We start from the raw sequence: 19361 nt of genomic DNA, 5'->3' as shown, positions 1-19361 counted from the left end.
GAAGGAGAGAGGAACAACTGGAATAACAATTGGTGGGGAATGTTTGAGGAGAGTGGAGAGTTTCAAGTACTTAGGAAGCCTGATACAGGAGGATAGAAAAAACAACAGAGAAATAAACGAGCAGGTGAGAAAAGTAGAAGCATTTCGAAAGAGTGTCAGAAGCCTGATATGGAGCAAGGATGGACCCCAAATCAGTAAAAAGGTTATATACCGGTCATACTATGTCCCGATCCTGACATATGCACCTGAAACCTGGGTTATGAAATGAAGAAAGAAAAGCAAAGTACAAGCTAGTGAGATGAAATTCTTGAGGAACAGTATTGGATTGACAAAGATAGACAGGTTAAGAAATGAGAGGATCAGAGAGTTAATGGAGGAGATAGAGAAATCAAGGCTGATACGGTATGGACATGATACGCAAATGGAGGAGGATACATAAGATGAAACTGGAAGGAAAGGAAGACCGAGAGACAGATGGCCGAAAGGAATGGAGGACTGCGTCTAGAAGAAAAGAAAAGACTGGACTAAGGTGAAGATGGAGAGATGGCGGTAAGACAGAAGACGATGGAAAGGCCTATGTTCCAAACAGAGCTGGCCAGAGGCTGGAAACTGTCCAAGATGTTGAGTATTTTGAAAGTCACAATACATCATCATATAGTACTGAAGAGAATACATCATTTACATGGTGGTGGCACATAGTAGGTTTGGGCTTCGGAGGGGCAAATCTGTAAGTCAATGAACTTATCTTGAGAATCTGAATAATAAGCACTCTCTGTTGAGCCTAATAAAATGGCGGTAGCAATCACAAAACACTGGAAGTGTATGATTCTTACTTTGGTATGCATTCTGAGGAAGTAACATTCTCCTTCTTAGATTATTTCACCAGTTTCTTCCTGAGACTTCTGATTTTTTGTTGTCATTAGAGAAGCTATCTGTGGTCCAAAACAAAATAACAAACACAAAGTAACTGAGCATATCATTTAAGATTACACAATGGAAACTTCAGGTTGGAATATCAACTATATCAGGAAAAGGGAAGATTGCTAGTACCATACGGATGACCCATTGGGTTCCAGACAGTCACAACGAAAAGACTGTTACACATTATAGCTTTCTTGGACACATGAGATGTGCTTGCTCATGTGAATGTGTGTGTGTGTGTGTGTGTGTGTGTGTGTGTGTGTGTGTGTGTGTGTGTTTTCTTTGCTCAGGAAAGCACTGGCCAAAAGCTATACAGTGTAATAGTCTTTTTCACAGTGCCTCTATTGTGGCTAGCAACCTTATCCTTTTCCTACAATTGGGACAGAAATGAGAGTGAAACAGTTGCCTGTCTAACTATGTTCAGTTTGGCCAACTCAAATTAAAAAAGATTCCACTGCTGGTATGATGCTGTGTCACAGTTATGAACGTATGTCTTTATTCTTCCGTTTTGCCAGCACACATGTATTAAAACAGTCATATTATCTGTTACTTGACACTTTCATCGCTGAAGCATTTGTGCACTGTAATACACAGAACTTAAGCTCCACAAATGTAACATAAAAATAGTCTGACATATAAGTAGCCTCACCTCCTTTTTCTCTCCTGGTCTTCACACAGCCTTCTCACTACTTAAAATTTTGTATAATCTTGTCTTTTTCTGTGATGTTAACATAGTTATGTTTCATATTATAACAGAGTGCACATGTGGAGAAGAGAAAAACATTCCCAGATTCTTCCGGATTAAAAATACACTATATGCTGTGTGAAAGTACATTTTTTTCCATGTTAAATGACAATGTACTTTCCCTTGTAGCTGTAATACTTATCAATGCTAAAGGTTTGATACACCAGCACAGAACTTCTTGACACTTTAGGAAATTAAACCCATCAAAACCCAATGCAAACCCAGCAAAACCCAATGATTTTGGAAAGATCATTGTTGTGCAGCAACATGTACACCACATATTTTTGTATCATGAAAGTCTACATACGAATTCCACCGAATACAGCATGGTAGCTTCAGAAGCACTGAAATCGAAATTGCACTGTGTGATGCACTTTTGTCAGCCAGTTGTAGCTCAAGTCATGTGATCTCTCCAGCCAATGACAGCACATATTCATAATATAGGATGGTGCAGTCAGCCAATAGCAACATCACTGTTAAGTAGCGCGAACACAAAAATAGGAAAAGTTAATGGTTTAAATTAATATACAAACAGTAACATATAATATTGGTCTTTTTTTTTAAGCATGTGTTACCCTTTAAGATATATCAAAAACAAATGTGCCTGTATAATAAAGCATGTAAATTTCTGGTTAAGAATTACGAATTATTTAGGAACAAAGGAGATGACTCCCCGAAAGACTGAACCATTGCGTCATCAACAGATACCCTGTACCTGAACTGAATTATGATTCTGGGTAATTTTCATCATGAATGCATACAATGAGTATCTGATGGAGGAATATATCTACGACTACATAATACTTCGCAAGCCACTGTACAGTGCATGGCAGAGGATACTTTGTATCAATGCTAGTTGTTAGCCACTTGTGGCTTCAGCAATGGATAAACAATTTCTCATATACATCTGTAAAAAACCATAATCCACCTTATTCTGTGTCAGCAGAATCATTCTACAGTCCATCGCAATGTTAGCTCTTTCAATTTTCCCAACACCAGTCCACAAAAGATCATTTTCTTCTCTCCAACATTTCCCATCTAAGCTCACAGAGTATTTCCATAACAGTCTCATACAGACTGAATCGACCAGTAAAATATCCAGCAGCACTTCCCTGAACTGTTTCGATGTCTTCCTTTAATTCAACCTGGTGGGAACACAAACACTCTAGCAGTAGGCCTACTCAAGAATGGGTCACACAAGCAGTCTGTACATCACGTAGTTCCAGCTCAAGAGCTCACCCATGGGTGGCAGTCGGCAAAGCTATGCAAACAGTCGGTGGATGGGCAGTCAAACAGCCGAGCCATAGCCTATGTGACCGTACTAGCCTGGCAGGGGTGGCCAAGTGGCTCAAACATGTGCAGAATGTGCACAATAGGGTCACTTGGCCCTCTGGTGGGCTAACGAGCACCATGCCACATGGGCCGGCTTTGGAACAGCCTTCTTCATACACTTTCCTCGAACTATTCAAACAAACTGAAGTCCACAATTTACATTTCCTGCAATTCACTTTGTGTGTTCATTCTACCCTACATCATTTCGCAACATTACACACAGATAGTTACATAATGTGACTGACTCATGCAGTATGTGATAAATATTATATTTGAACAATAAGGAATGTTTCTCCTACCCATCCTATATGTATGATGAAAAGGAAAAAAGACAATGGCCATAAATATCAAGATTGCCTGGAAAGTAAAGATAAAAAGCACAGAAAATATTTCTGATGGATCATAGTTCCGCATTTATTTCATTTACGTTGTCAACTTAAAAAGCACTCAATCAGCACAGATGTCCATACATCATGTAAGAATTAGTACCTCCTTTTTTATGCCAACACCTTAAATGTGTCCTACTTGACTTCTCAACCAATTTTACAATCTTACCTCAAGATCACCACCACCACCACCACCACCACCACCATCATACGCAAAAGTTTTCCACCAACATCCTTCCTCAACATAATAAAAGATGCAATCTATTTGGTGTGTTATTTGGATTTCAGAATGGATGCACAAAATGTCCCACCCATACCATTGCAATTGATCATAAGTGGCACTATGGAGACAAAGTAAATAAAATCACGGTGCACAATTCCGTTGCCACAATCTGTTAGCAAAATGTCGCATTTTGGATTTTTTTGTGTAGAGCTCAAAGAATACAGTGGTCATTTTTCCTGTTGTTCAAAAATGTTCCTGCAATATTACTAAAAACATCACCACCATTCAATTCCATTTTTATGGATCCATACCTCAACTGGTAAAAACAGAACCCTTACAGGATCACTTTAAAAATCCATCTGCCTGCCCCCTTTACTGCCCCTTTTACTCAGGAACAGGTAGAGGTATAAGATATGGCCATTTATGTCAATTATCTTGATACTAGCAAACCTACTCATAAAACAACTATACTTAAACTATCTAATACATAATTTAATTTTTACGAAACCCTGAGTGAGTGTCCTACTTACACTTGTCCATTTCTATCTTTCTTTTCTTTTTTTTTTTACAAAACATGTCATGATTACAGCTTTGAGGAAGTGTAGTTATTTCAAAGGATCACGACTCTTCCCTTTGTTTTATGTGTGTGAGATATACTCTAAGACAAAAAAGAATGACACACCATCGAGGAATTATCCCAATGAGATGCAAACTGGTAGACATGATGTACGTGCAGAAAGGCAAATTAATACAATTTCAGGAAAGTTTGATGATTTAAGCAAGTCAATAACACTTTAGTCTACCTCTGGCCCTTATGCAAGCAGTTATCGACCTGAGATTGATTGACATCATTTTTGGATGTTCTCCTGAGAGACATCGTGCCAAATTGTTCGACTGGTTCATTAGATCATCAAAATCATGAGCTGGTGGGAAGGTCATGCCCATAACGCTGCAAACGTTTTCAACTGAGGAGAGATCCGGTGGCCTTACTGGCCAAGGTAGGGTTTGGCAGGTCCATAGAGAAGCAGTAGAAACTCTCCCCATGTACGGCCGGGTGTTATTTGCTGAAATGTAAGCCCAGGATGGCTTGTTATGAAGGGCAACAAAACAGGACACAGAATATTGTCAATATTCTGCTGTGCAGTAAGGGTGCCATGGATGACAGCCAAATTGGTCCTGCTATGAAAAGAAATGACACCCCAGACCAACACTCCTGGCTGTCGGGCTGGCATCCCTCTGCTGTCCAAGATATCTCCAGACACACTTTCAGCCTGGAATCTCACTGACTGGAGTACAATTGTGTTCAGTGATGAGCCCTGTTTAGACCTGAGCCCCAATGGCCAACAAAGACATTGCTCCATGTTCTGCCAATATAACACTGTCTTCAGTTCAACTTCAACACAACATTTTCTATATGATCGGTTCCATTCCTAATTGTATCTAACTGTAATCCCCAGACAGAATGTAAGTAATTTAAGAGTACTTGTGCTTTTCTGAGCTACGCAAATGGGAGATATCCTTGCTTCAACTTCTTACCCACACTACGCTTGTTTGCCCTCTTCTATGACTGTTGCTGTGTAGTTCAAGTTCATTACCGGGTAGTACTGACAGAGGACATTCAAAAAGCTCAACAATGAGCAGCTCATTACATGCTATTAGTACAAAAGGGAGAGTGTATCACGGATATGATAAGCATGTTGAGATGGTGTGGCCTTTCTTTCTGAGTGCACCACTCGGCTATATCGTTGCACATGACGCATCATCATGTGTTGGGATAGTTGCGATCTGGGTAGGTTGCAGATGGGATGGTGCACATATCACAAGATATGCTTACCCAAACACAGAATTTACATGTGAATTCTGGGACCACTTGACCTTCTGCCACCTCGAACACGTGACACTTCAAAGATAAGTGAGTGAGAGAGCCTATTTACTGCACAAAACATGTCAGTGTGTGCAGGATTACCGTTTATCGCGGGAAGGCAGGAGCTGTGTCAGACGACGACAAGTGTTTGCCAGTCGCACCTTGGAAGTTGTATTAAAAGGAAAAGAAGTGTCTGTGTATTATTCTGTGGTTTTTAGTACTGTGATTATTGTAAAAAAAGACAAACGAACAATTAACTGCTCAATGGAGTATGGCAGATGCCTAAAGTCATGTTCCCCTAATTCTTTTGAGCAATGTGTTGTAAAATTAACCACAGGTTATCTATTTTCTTCCTTCTTCAGTTTACTGCAATTTAATAATTTTAGAAAGTCAACATTTTATTTTAGTGTCCAACTTGATTCCTTGAATCAGGTGTCCATTTTGCAGTGTATAATATAAATTTTGTAATTTTTTTTTTTTGTATTTAATTTAATTTTGATAGTATAGTCATGAGTTAAAAAGTTGTTTAGCAATTTATTTATTTATTTATTTTCATGATTCTTTTTGCAATGAATGTTTTTACTGATTTTTTTAAAAGTAATCATCAACAAGGTGAGTAAGAATAGTTGTTTTTCACAGAGTCTTACGAAAGTCTGTTAAACTGAGTAGTTGTTCCACACTGAGTTGTTTCTATAACAACTTCTACTTTTTTTTTCAAATTTTTCCATTTCTATAACAACCTTCCTGCCTTTTTTAAAAGTATTATTAACATCTTTAAATGAGGTAGGTTATGCATGAGTGGGATGAAGACAACACTTGCACAAAAGTTGCCCAGTGCATATCCAATGTTTACTTCATCACCATCACTCATCACAACAAAACTACTGAATGCAAGCACAGCTGCGCATAACAGCTAGTCTGTAATAAAACCACTTTGCAGTAATAAGTGGATATCACATTTTAAAAGAGATTAGTCACAAAAGTTTACAAAGATATAGCAATTCAAAATTATAGCAGTACTGATCTTCGAGTCAGTTGTGCTGCGACCACCGTAAGCATCAGACACAATAGACTTGAAGGGTGGCCTACTTCAGAGTTGGATCAAATAACTGAAATGTTTAACTTCAGACAGTTCGGTCTTTAACACGTGTGCAAGTCCAGTGTATAATCTTGTATGGCTTTCTAGCAGTGCAATGATGATGACGATTCTGGGTGTTTTGTGATTTACCATGGATCAGTACAGGATGCAATGCAGAATAAAAATATTGTGCACAAAAAAGTAATATATTATGTACTGTAGAAAAACTGCTTATCAGTCAAAGACATACATGAAAGTCATTTGAGAACAACAACATGTCCCAGAACAACGAAACAGATGTCACACAGTAAGTGGCAAGAATAGGGTAACATGGCAGTTTCAGCAGAAAGTGTTGAGAAGTACATGCAATAACTGTGGTAGGTACCAGGAACATTAGATACAGCATACATTCTCCTCGCGGATCACACTCGCACAGTGATACCTGAACGCCCGAGGTATTATAACAAGTGTACAGACCTCTGATTAGTCAGTCTGCATCAGTCTGCATTAGTCTGTACCAGTCTGCATTAGTCTGTAGTCAAGTTTCAGTCTGGGCCTACTAAGATTATCATATTCCTGTACATAGCCATGAAGATAAATGAATACCATATTTACTCGAATGTAAGCCGCACTTTTCTTCCGGTTTTTGTAATCCAAAAAACCGCCTGCGGCTTAGAATCGAGTGCAAAGCAAGCGGAAGTTCTGAAAAATGTTGGTAGGTGCCGCCACAACTAACTTCTGCCGTCGAATATATGTAGCGCTACACAAGCATGCTTATTGGGCACAAAGATAAATACTGGCGCCAAAACCTTTTTTTTTTTCTCCGCCCCGAGTTTCGACCACTGCATTTTCATACATTGTCCAACGAAGTAAATACAAATTCCGTATTGTTCATCTTCGAATGTAGCAGAATTTCAATGTACTACGAAAATCCGATTGGCAAGACTGTTAGGGATGTTTGTCAATATGGCCAACTCTACGTTTTTTCCTACCCATGAGAAGAGATGGTTGCTAATAGGAACCTGATGAAATGTGAATCACATGCAGTATTCTCTTCACCATAAGAATAATACGAATATAAACATTTTGCCATGTATTCTTTCGTGTTCACTGCTCTCATTTAAATCCTGTCTGCCTAATAAACTACGAAACTAGAGTGAAACAACAGCAAACGCGGAAGAATATACGTATCGTATCATGTTTATATTCGTATTATTCTTATGCCTAATAGTGATATAGTCAGAAATGAAGCACGGCAACTGACTAGATTTTAAATATAAGATGACTAATTTCTGTGCAGAATTTGATGTACTAAAGAAGCGGCCGCAAAGATTTTCAAACGGAGAAATATTTGCGCCTAACTCTCGTTCAGAACATGTTCTATCATACGCAGTCTATTATTTGGTTCTTGTTGATCATTATCAAAGAAAGCAGCAGTGTAAGTAACAACAAATTGCAGTCTCTTGCCATTGTTTCGCTAATGAGACGATTCCTTTTTTTTTTTTTTTTTTTAAGCGACGGTAGCGCGCACAAAAGCAAGTCATGCCGCAAGCGGCAACAGGCCGTACACACGCACTATCAGAATGCGATAAACAATGCATGACACAGTACAGTAATGCATTTTCAGCTTAGAGTGACATAAACACCTATAACAAAGAAAACGGCACTTATCAGATCAAAGCAAAATAAGCAATCGATTCAAACCAGACGAAGCACGTGAAAAAGGAAGGGTACCCGTATAAATACGGACGGAGCGCCTGACGCATAGCAATGGCTACCTGGTAAAGCTTAACTGCTAAGCTTACGACTCGAACCAAACTGCTGTAGCTGTATCATCTTTCATTCTACCTAAATTGTGTCTCGTATTACAATGGACCAACTTTATTTCGATTTGGAGGTGCGGCCTAAAACTTTTCTCTCCCCTTGAATTTCGAGTCTCAAATTTCAGGTGCGGCTTAGATTCGGGAAATATTTTTTTTTCCTTTATTTCGAGTCTCATTTTTCAGGTGCGGCTTAGATTCGAGTGCGGCTTAGATTCGAGTAAATACGGTAGCCACTTTGTCAAGTATCAGAGATAAGTGAGAATAAGATTAACGTACCAAGACCAAAGGAACTTCAGATTGTCAATTGTAAACAGCATCCAGAACCAAGTTAAGTTATTTCTATTTTTTTTTATTTTTTAAATAAATGTGTGTGAAAATTAATCAATTTCTGCTTAAAGTTGGCCACCGTCAATCTGCTACTCTAAGCGTGCAAGTGGCATTTCTATCGTCTGACCTAACGGCAGAAGATAAACACGCCACGATAAGACCACGAGACATACTGCTGACACTCGCCTACTTCGCTAGAGCGACAAGTCAAATAATCTGATGGTGTGTGTACCGAAGGTCTTACAGTATGCACACCACACTATCGAAGACAGCTAGTTTTCACTGTGGTGAAACAATTGCATGAAATTCCAAACCACAATTTTCTCCTCCAAGTATCAAAATACTTTGTTTCCTTCCATTTACAGATGGTGAAAGATAATCATGATAAAATAAGACAGATCAGTATTCACACAGAATGATTTGAGTTGTTCTTATTCCTACACATTATTCAAAAGTGGAACGGTAAAGATATAGTTTAAAAGCGACTTTGTACGTCCTCTGCCAAGCATTTAAGTGCTAACTGCAAATAAACATGCATACTAATAAGGAATAATGAAAATTAGCCATGTCCTTCTCACAGGAACCAACCTGGCATTAGCCTAATGCAATTTAGTGAAGCCATGGAAAACCTTACTGGATAACTAATGTCTTTTGCCTGCCCAATAAAACAAGAGCATTATTGGGAGGCATCAAAGATTACCTCGGTTTGCGCAAGGCAGACCTATATCAGGTTATTCGTCAATGTGAAAAGACACATTGGAGAAACAGTGCACACCATCGAAGATCTTTGTTGAGAACACCAGAGGCACACATGACTTACATATCTCCTGCCCAGACTTCCAAATACTGGGATAACGTTATTAGAGAGGCCACAGAAATTCCCACCAGGGTTGATCTCATCAACTGAAATTGCGGCTATAATCTTAGCAAGGCTTGGGATCCAGCAATGAGTTTACTTAAGGAGACTGCCGACAAACAAAATGATCTGGCGACTACGGCTGTCAGAGCACCTGCATCAAAGCTACCACAGACACCAACACTACTGTGTCTGCGACTGCCGACACACAACTGTGGGCATGGGCTGCAGTGAGAACGTTTCACGAGAGGAGGGGGGGGGGGGGGGGGGGGGGGGGGGATATAAGTCGGTCGGTGCCCTCAGGAGCTCAAGGAGCTCAGTTCATCAGTGCACCTGACAATGGCGACAGTCTGATCCCCAAAATATTGTGCCTGTCGGACCCTGTGAATTGCCAGTACACCAGTGGACTGTTCGATCAGCAAATATGCAGGGAGAAACTGAAGAATCACATTTAAAATTTTGTTCTTTGAAATGTAAACTCAGTGTTTTACAACTGCATAACCTCACTCAGTGTAAATTTAAGGCATTTGGCTTATCCGCCAGCACGCAATACCTTTGGCGGTTCCTCAACTGCTGCTGCTGGTGCCACATCCATATGGACAGCTGCCACTGGCGCGGCTTCCTCTTTTGGCGCTCCAGCTGTCACTGCCTTCAGAGGTGCGGCAACCGGCACCTCTGCCGGTGCAGCAGGTGGCTCGACGGGCACCGGAGGCTCCTGGCGGGCTCCGGGCACTGGCAGCTCCCGGCGCACATCAGCTGCTGGAGGTCCCGCCTCGACAGCCGGCTGCTTCGCATCTGGAACCACCAGCTCCTCGGGAGGTTTCTTATTGTTGACAGCAGCTGCCAGATCCACAGCAGCCTGTGCCTTTGCCAGTGTGTCTGCCACCTCACCTGCAACTGATCAGAGTCATTGAAAACAACAAATATGTAACACACAATAGAACACAATTTTGCTAACCCTATACAGGAATCTATATTAAGTATTGATCAATTTGTTAGTGCTCCACTGCAAGTTAACTTTGCGGTGATGGATTTCATACATTGCAGAGCTTTAGGAAGTAATAAAATTTAATTGCGAGTAGCAGTTAGTTTTCTTTCTTAGTTACCAAGCTCAGCATTGAAATTTATGCTGTTTCTCTCTCTCTCTCTTTCTCAATGCAATGTCAGAAGACAGTGTTAATGATTGATGGTCACACATAATGCTATGATCTTGTCTTATTTACTGGCTATTAGAGTATGCTTGGAAGGAAAGTTTGTGACTAAGTATTACATTTCTGGTTCAATCTGTCCTATAATTGTGCCTGTCTGCAACCTGACATGTCTTTTTTACTGTAAGTAGCATTCTTACATTGCAGACAGAGAATTTTGTTATAGGTAATACAGACCACAAAGTTATTGCATGAGCTCTTCGAATGGCACTTCCATTGTACTATTAAATTGACTGGCAGACAAAAACACATCAAGGGTGCCCATCCGGCCTGTCCCTTAAGTACAAGGGGGCTTGTGGGACCTCCCAGAACATCCCCATCTGTTGACTTTAACTGGCTGACTGGCTGCCTGCCTGTCTGTCTGTCTTTCTGTCTTTGCTGGTGACCAAGGGCCCTCTTTTATATACACAATACAGACCCTTAAATTGAAATGTATTACACATCATCAATTATTTTGCACCTTCCAAATCTGTGATATACCACATACCTCATTATTTTTTGTATTCTTTCCAAACATGAGATGGCTTGCAAATTAATGAAACAATTTTCTGGAGTAGAGCAGACAAATATGACACTGAAATTTACAAAATTTCAAGCTTACAGAATAGAACATTTCTTCCTCTAGAGCTATGAGGTGAGATGAGAGGGATAATGTGTAAAATGTTGGAGAAAGATGCGAGAGACACAAAATTTGTGCAGAACTCTTATGTATTAGAGACATAAGGACAGTTTACAATGAAATGAAATCTGCCAATATCTCCCTCCACCGCCCCCTCCCCATTTCCTCTTCTATTACCTATTAGTATATTGTCAGTAACAATGAGAATGGAAGATTGGTGTCCCATCAATGAGGATGTCATTTACAGACTGGGCAAAACACTAGACTGGGGAATGATGGGGAAGGCAACCAGTAGTGTATCTTTCAAAGGAAGCATCCTGGCATTTGCTATATTCCGTTTATAGAAACCATGGAGAGCCAATATCTGGATGGCTGGGCAAGCCCTTGAAACACTCTCGTCCCAACAAGAGTCCCACATCTTAACCATTGTGCCTCCTAACTTGGGCACCATCAGTTTATTGCAGTCTAATATTTGTATAAAATTTTTCAGAGGCTAGACATGTTGAAATGCATCAGTCACTAAGAAAACGTGTATTACAAGAACACTTACACTCTAATTATGCTGATAAATAATATGCTAAACTACAGTAATCTTTTACTCATTGTGCAATTTCTTCTTTTGTAAAGTGGATTTCCTATCAAAAAATTTGGGTGTTTTTGGGTGTTTTATGTTGCTAATTATGTAGCTTAGTATTTTGTATCTGCTAGAGGATTTCCTTTCCATACCTCATGATTATCTCATCTCATCACATCATCTTTTCAATAGTTTTCAAAATGACTGAACATCGAAATTAATAATACACAGTTCAGTAATCAATTTTCATATAATCTTGTACTAGTCCTTATTCACAGTCTAGGAACATTTCCATGTACTTTAATCAGTGTAACTTGTTTTTACACCAAATATTGAAACAATTTTTTGTTAATTTTTTTTCAGTGTTATTGAAAATGACTGATACATCAAAATAAGTTACGTCAGTGAATTATTTTATGCAAGCATTTGATTCCAATAAATCTTATTGTTAACCATGATATACAATCTTGGTGTGTCTGCACTGTGCTTGAATCTGATCAGTAACTTAATTTTCCTAATCCACATGTCTCTGGTCCCCCTATGCCTTAAGTTCACACATTTTGGCAAGAATGCTGCATCCCACGTTGTAGTTCTTCTGTTCCCACACCTAAGGGGGTGCTAAAAAATGCATTACACTTCTATAAGGACTTGCACAGCAAAATGGCAACAAATGCTTGCAGAAGACAAGAAAATATGAAAGGACCAGGACTGTTCAGGGATTAAGTGAGAAAGACATTAATTATACTGACACAGGTGATACAGCAGACTAATGGGTAAAAGGGGGGCGGGGGATTTCCCTTTCATCCTCATTCACTGGTCCCCCTCTTTCTCTTTTAACTTCACTCTCTGGATAAGTTCCCAGCTTAAACCAACATGAGTTCCATTTCGAGAAAACTTCCTTTTCTTCTTCCATATGAAGGAACACTTGCTCCATAGTTTAATTTGAACTTAGTCACATCTGCTTAAGATTGTCTACATTTTATTATGTGTGATTGTAATGTTGACAGTATGACATTTTCAAGTACAATCAATTTGTGCTGTTGCACAGTGTAACTTTATGAGTTACCGGTGGTACAAACTATAGCTTATTACATTATATTTTACAAAACAAGAAAAACTACTAATATTACAGATATAATAGTTCCACACATTGTTGCTTGCATGCTCTCTGCTGGTAAGTTGATGTATTTCCAGCATTACTTTAATTGTTGCTTTATTTTGGAGTTTCTTTACAGACATTAATCCAAATTATGACACCCATTATTAGTCATGATCATCAAGTGCACAGGATAGATTTCTGAGCAGTCCACCGCACATAGTAACAACTTCAGAGGAGTATTGTAGAAAAACAGCATAGATCAAGAAATGCTGAAAGCCTGCAAAACAGGTGAGATGTTTATTAATCTGAAACCAACAATCACATCTCAATGAAACTCTTCAGGTGCATACTATTTGGCATAAGCAATCTAATCGTAGTGCACTGAAAGTAAACAAGCATGAGATACACTAACAAAACCATAAGGTTTTAGACTGAAACATCCCAGAGGGCTATGCGCTGATGACGCATCTATCCAGGCATGACTCACTAACTGCCCTCATAAATTCACTTCCATCAGTACATCTCTGCTACTTTCTAAACTTCACGGAAGCTCTCCTGCATTCCTTGCTGGACTAGCATTCCTGCAAGAAATGGCATTTTGGAGAAATACGTTGAGGGCCATCAGATCGCTCACTGGGGCAGATGCATGTTGTCAGCTACCCGCAAAGGGGCATTATTTTACTGCATTAAAGCCTCATTCTGTAGCATGCACACAGCCTTTCTCACTGATAATGGCACATCATTAAACCTTCATCTTTATCATTGTTCCGCTATTTACATCTAAGTGGTTGGCAGAATGTTTAGAGAACCACTTTCAGACTATTTCTCGGCCATTCCACTCTCAAACAATTCATTCCACTCTCAAACAATACACCTGAATCTTTCTGTGCAAATTTCAATTTCTCTTATTTTATTACAATGGGCATTTCTGCCTACAACAAAATCTTTTCCTATTCATATTGTAGGACTGTCGGTATTTTTAAAAATATCAGGAATCCGATAAATCAATATGTAAAAAAATATTATTATCGCCAACCGATGTATCGAAAAAGGTATCAATATATCAATATACTGACGGAAAAAATATCAACCTAACTGCCTACAGAAATATCACCTGCATATCTAAATATACTGCTGGTTTTAGAGCTGTATATTTAATTACTGATTTATAATCAGATATTCTGCACATCAACAAGCTAGCAGCCTGTGTCTCCCTCTCAGAGCAAGAATTGAAAGGGGAAACAATGCATGTCCACACTTGGCAATAACCACTTAGCTAACAATGGTAACTCCATGTACGTGGCACAGTAAAAGATGGGTCTGTCGTTAGGTTTTATCACATATCGAAATTGTCCGGAACACTTCATGTCGACTTCATTGTTTTTACATTTCTGCCATTGCCAGTGACCTAGCTGTTGTAGTGTCAAAATTGTGTACTTAAGCTAAATGTTGCAGTTTCTGTTGGTAGTGGTGAGTGCCGATTACGTCAGCATTTTGCCTCAAATCATTTAGATTTGAGTCCATCTTTTCAGTAGCTGTTTTTTAAAAATGTTAATGTGAAGAAACATTAAAAGCAGCTTTTTCTTTTTTTTCTTTTCCTTTTTTTTTTCTTTTTTTTAATGCAACTGGATTGCTATTTCTTCATACTGGAAATCTTGTTATTCTACTCACATGACATCCCCCCCCCCCTCCAAGTGCAATCAGACTTACTACTTTTGTGCCACATATACTGCACAGTCAAAAGAGAAAGATTGAGTGTGATGAGAAAGGTTGGGTGTGATGGAAGCTCAAAAAGTAGTACAACTTCTTTACACAGTAAAGTAAAATTATCTTCTATTACATCTTCAAATATTTATCACAAATTGTGAAAAAATATAATATAAAATAAAAATATCAGCACTCGATTTTTATCTAATTCTCAAGGTAAAGTTTGTGATTTTCATTTTGTGAAAAGATCTCATTGTAGTGAAAAATGCCTTTGTTTTAATAATTGTCACTTCAACTAGCATATCACATCTGTGACATTCTCTTCCCTACTTCAGAATAATAGAAAACAGGCTGCCCTTCTTTGAACTTTTCCAGTGTTCTTGGTCAGTTGTATACAGCAACGATCCCATACCATGCAGCAATACGCTAGCAGAGGAAGGGCAAGCAGTCTCTTTAGTAGATCTGTTGCAACTTCTAAGTGCACTGCAAACAAAAAAAAGTCTCTGGTTCACTTTTCCCCACAACATTTTCTATTTGATGGTTGCAACTGGATTATTCATAATTATAATCCCTGGGTATTTTGTTGAATCGACTACCTTTAAATTTGTAGTATTTATTGTGTAACCAAAATTTAATAGATTCTTTATAGTACTCATATGGAGGACCTCACACCTTTTATTGGTCAGTATTAATTGCCAGTTTTCACACCATGCAGATATCTAGTCTACATCATTTAGTAATTCATACTGATCTTCTGATGCGTTTGCTACACAGTAATGGACAGCAACATCTGAACACAATCTAAGAAGGCTGTTTAGATTGTCTTTCAAATCATTTATACAAATTAGAAACAGCAGACCGCCTATAAAGCTTTCTTAAAGAATGCCAGATATCACCTCTGTTTCACTTGATAACTTCCCATCAATTACTATGAATGGTGTCCTTTCTGATGGGAAACCATGATTCCAGTCACACAATACTCCACAGACACACAATTTGACAATAATTTAAAAATGACAGATCATGGGAAGAATCTACTGATTACTGATGTAAGCAACAACACTGATGCATTCAAGACGAAATTACATCTATCTGAAAGGCAGCTTGGTACAGGAAACACATTCTTTCCCGAATGACCTTCATCTCTAGACATTCTGTGTCATTTATCAACAAAACATAGCAACTTTGTCAGAGTCTGAGAAAGGTCAAGAACTGTGGTCTAGAAAACAAAATGAAATTATTTAGCACTATATTTTCAGTTAACCAGATGTTGTATACAGTATTTGGAAACGCAATTAGGAAGTGACAGATTTACAACACGTCACTCTGCTTAAGGACAGGTATTACGGCAGCACAAATCTGTTACAATGGTACTGTGATCTGCAATTAGAAGACTTTCCTAAGCTACACAAAAAAGTTGTTGATATGACGTCCATGTCTGTGTCAACATTTTGTTACGGCAATGTTTCTTGATCAGGGAAAAAAACTGCAGGGAGGCCCCATCGTCACAACCCAATACTGGAGAGTATTCAGGATCTTGCAGCAATGTCAGTTGTAAATAGCAATAATTGTTTTATAATTGTATATTTACCCTGTTCTGTGCTCATAGGCAGCACACCGCACCTGGTACACGCGGCGCTCGGGGCCACAGCACAACTACGACACCTGAGGATGGGCTTGTAACAGTCCGAAACTGGTCGCATGAAAATAAAGTAATTTACAACTGAAGCAGTATTTTCAACCTCTGCTATAATGCTCAGTTGCAGATGTTCTGCCAACAGGATTGTTTGCAACGTTAACTCATTAGCCACTATAGCCATGTCAGAAGTGTGCCCAAGGGCACTCAACTGAGGCTTATAAACCTGCAGGCTTCGGTCCAACTGCCTCACCACCTGAGTATGACCTGTCTGCCCATCCCTGCCCACCTCTATACAAATGCACTTGAGGCCTAGGGGCGTGTTAGCAGAATCAATCTTTGACCTGGCAGTGGAGTGTACATAGTTACACGACATTAAGGACGTGTCCTACATGAGCAACAGTCCTACGTGAGCGACAGAAGCGAGACAGCTTCAGGCGACAAAACACAACCGCAGATGTAGTTAAGGAAGTGTCCTATGTGAGTGACACCTGTATCGCTGCCTGTCTCCCGCTGCAACTGACAACGTTTGAATTCAAATGTGTTTGAATCTTGCCGCTGCAGCATGCGTGACAGAGAGCGACAGCCACATGTCTTTCGGCAAAGCAGTGGAGTGCATGCAACGGCAAATATGAATTACTTAACATCTGATTTTAAGAAAACTATTTGGTAAAAAAATTTGATTCTTCCTCAACCTATAGCTTGATATCTTTAAAAGAAAAAGGTCTGAATTTATTTTTGTTATTCGTCATAGTTACTGTGCTGCACGAAGTTGAGTACATGGCTGCACGAAATTTTTAAGAATTTGCAGAGGTAAAATCACACTGTGTAGACTTTCCATATAGTTCATTTAAGGCCATACGTTATTGCATATGAAATGTAACCAATATATATAAATTGTATTTAAAGTTTGAGACTGGAATGATATCACTTTTAATTCTTGAGGTATTGGTTGTTATATCCGCGGATGGGTTGCTTGCGGTGCATCCAAACCTTTCCTGCGCTTCTGGAATCAAGGGTCGTAAAAACTGTCGTATCTCATAAAAGGTTCAAGATATCAAAACGACGAATTTTGGAAATGACAGCACGCAGAAAGGACTATTTTATCATATGATTAACACTTGATACATTTTTGTAAATGCGTGAGCAGAGCGAAACAAGACTCCCTATAACTTACACCATGAGGTTTTGTCCAAATTTTCATAGTCAAACGAAGAGAGAGAAACAGGTAAACGGGGTATCAAAGTGACCAGCTTGAGGTCTAGTTTGGCATGAAAATATTTAACTGCTTGAAAGTAATCAGGGTAATTAATGAAAACTTAATTAATAAGCTGAGGAAAAATTGAAATATTTCACGAAAAGCTGCTGCCAAGCTATGTAAATGAAGTGTCAAAAATTTCATCTGTTCAGGACCTACCTATTTTGCACATAAAAAGATACATTGGTGCAGTATTTAAATGTCAAAAAGGCTTCCTTCTAATCAAGTACGTTAGGAAGGCAAACGAGGAGTCAGTAAGATCATGCTTTCTGAATAAAACTTGAAATTAAAAAATGAAAGAAATCAGTCAAATATTTTATGAAATGATTTGTGTAAAAGAACTAATTAGATTAGAGAAATGTTCTACGTGCCTTTGAATGATGCTCAAAACATGAACAAAAAATGAGTTGCACCAAAATTACAGACTATTTAGAGTAATTAAAACACTTAGCCTCAACAATGACTGCTGATGAATTACGTTCGCAACATCAAATATCTGTAAAATTTCATGGTTCATTGTAATTTATTAAGAATTAAATGTGTGTGATATACTGGGATTGGTGTGAAGATCAAGTTCTTTAGCAAGACCTAAAAAATATACTTAGTGATGCAGCGTAAACAGTATACATAAAACTTAGTATACAGAACTGTAACTGAGTCAGTAAAAAAGTAAGAATGACCCGGAATCGAACCCAGAAGCTTTTCCCAACACTTCTCATGAACTGCATACACTACCCCTACACCACAGCTAGCTTTCGTTCATTGGTAACAATCTGTGTACTTATATTTGTATTTAGCATAGTTAGCCATGTAGTAATCATTCCTCCGCATTTATTGGCTGTTAAAAGTTCTTGTTCATGTAAAAAAAAACATTCGTATTTAATGTATTGATGAGATAGTCAAATGCTCCTCTGCTCATTCATGTGTATTCGAAGAATTTGTCTGGTGATCTTTGTAGTTCATGATGAAATTCTCCATGGAGATTCTTCCCTTTGTAAATTTCATGCACGGCATTCCTTTTCACTTTATTTTCTTAAGTAAACCTAATTCTGTAGCCTAACTCTCCAGCTACAGTATTCTACAGGTTAGGGATGCCGATTTATAGAAACAGCTGGTTTGCTGTAAGCAGCCATCTTGTAGCGCGACACGGTCGCTCGCACGCAGTACGCCCAAGCTTTTCGCCCGATGCTGCTGCTTGTCGCTGGAGTGTCACGTATCCAGAAGTTGCTCACTTCTGTTGCTCACGTAGGACACAGCCTAAGACTCTGCCTCAACCAGTGATTTCTAGTAGTGGCAACAAAAAAATCTGTTGCAGTGATAAATAAGTCATTAAATTAAATGAATTTCCCAACAGATATCATTGAAACTTCTTGTGTGATCACTCTTTTGCTTCGAGTGAGAAGTAAACAACACAAACATAATTATTGGGTTCATCCAACAAAAAATCAAAGATTGTTGAAAGGGCAGACCTACTCTAAAAGAAACTCATTCATAAAACAATGTGTGTGCAACCACAGAATAAGTCATGCTCAAAGGCTGCTGGAATGTACTTTTGACATTTTGGCCAATAACTGGAACACCTTTCACCATCCAAACAAAGTTAGCAGATGACACTGCAAAATCATGTTGTGTAGTTCATAACTTTGTCAGGAGAAAAGATGGGAGTGTCTGCTGGAAGGAGTCTCTTGTCTTGGTTACAGGCTGA

The 19361-nt window shown here is 38.9% G+C and overlaps 1 protein-coding gene across 1 annotated transcript in view; it reads right to left on the bottom strand.

Moving 5' to 3' along the window:
• Positions 1-19361, bottom strand: part of LOC126176322 (putative sodium-coupled neutral amino acid transporter 10) — an 81451-nt gene that overhangs the window by 13055 nt on the left and 49035 nt on the right. Inside the window, exon 10 of the mRNA XM_049923472.1 lies at positions 10109-10452. Within this exon, the coding sequence (XP_049779429.1) occupies positions 10109-10452 (344 nt within the window). The remainder of the gene's footprint in view (positions 1-10108; positions 10453-19361) is intronic.

This window comes from Schistocerca cancellata, chromosome 3 (assembly GCF_023864275.1).
Source record: "Schistocerca cancellata isolate TAMUIC-IGC-003103 chromosome 3, iqSchCanc2.1, whole genome shotgun sequence".
Classification (NCBI taxonomy): Eukaryota; Metazoa; Arthropoda; class Insecta; order Orthoptera; family Acrididae; genus Schistocerca; species Schistocerca cancellata.
This window is presented reverse-complemented; position numbering and strand designations above follow the sequence as displayed.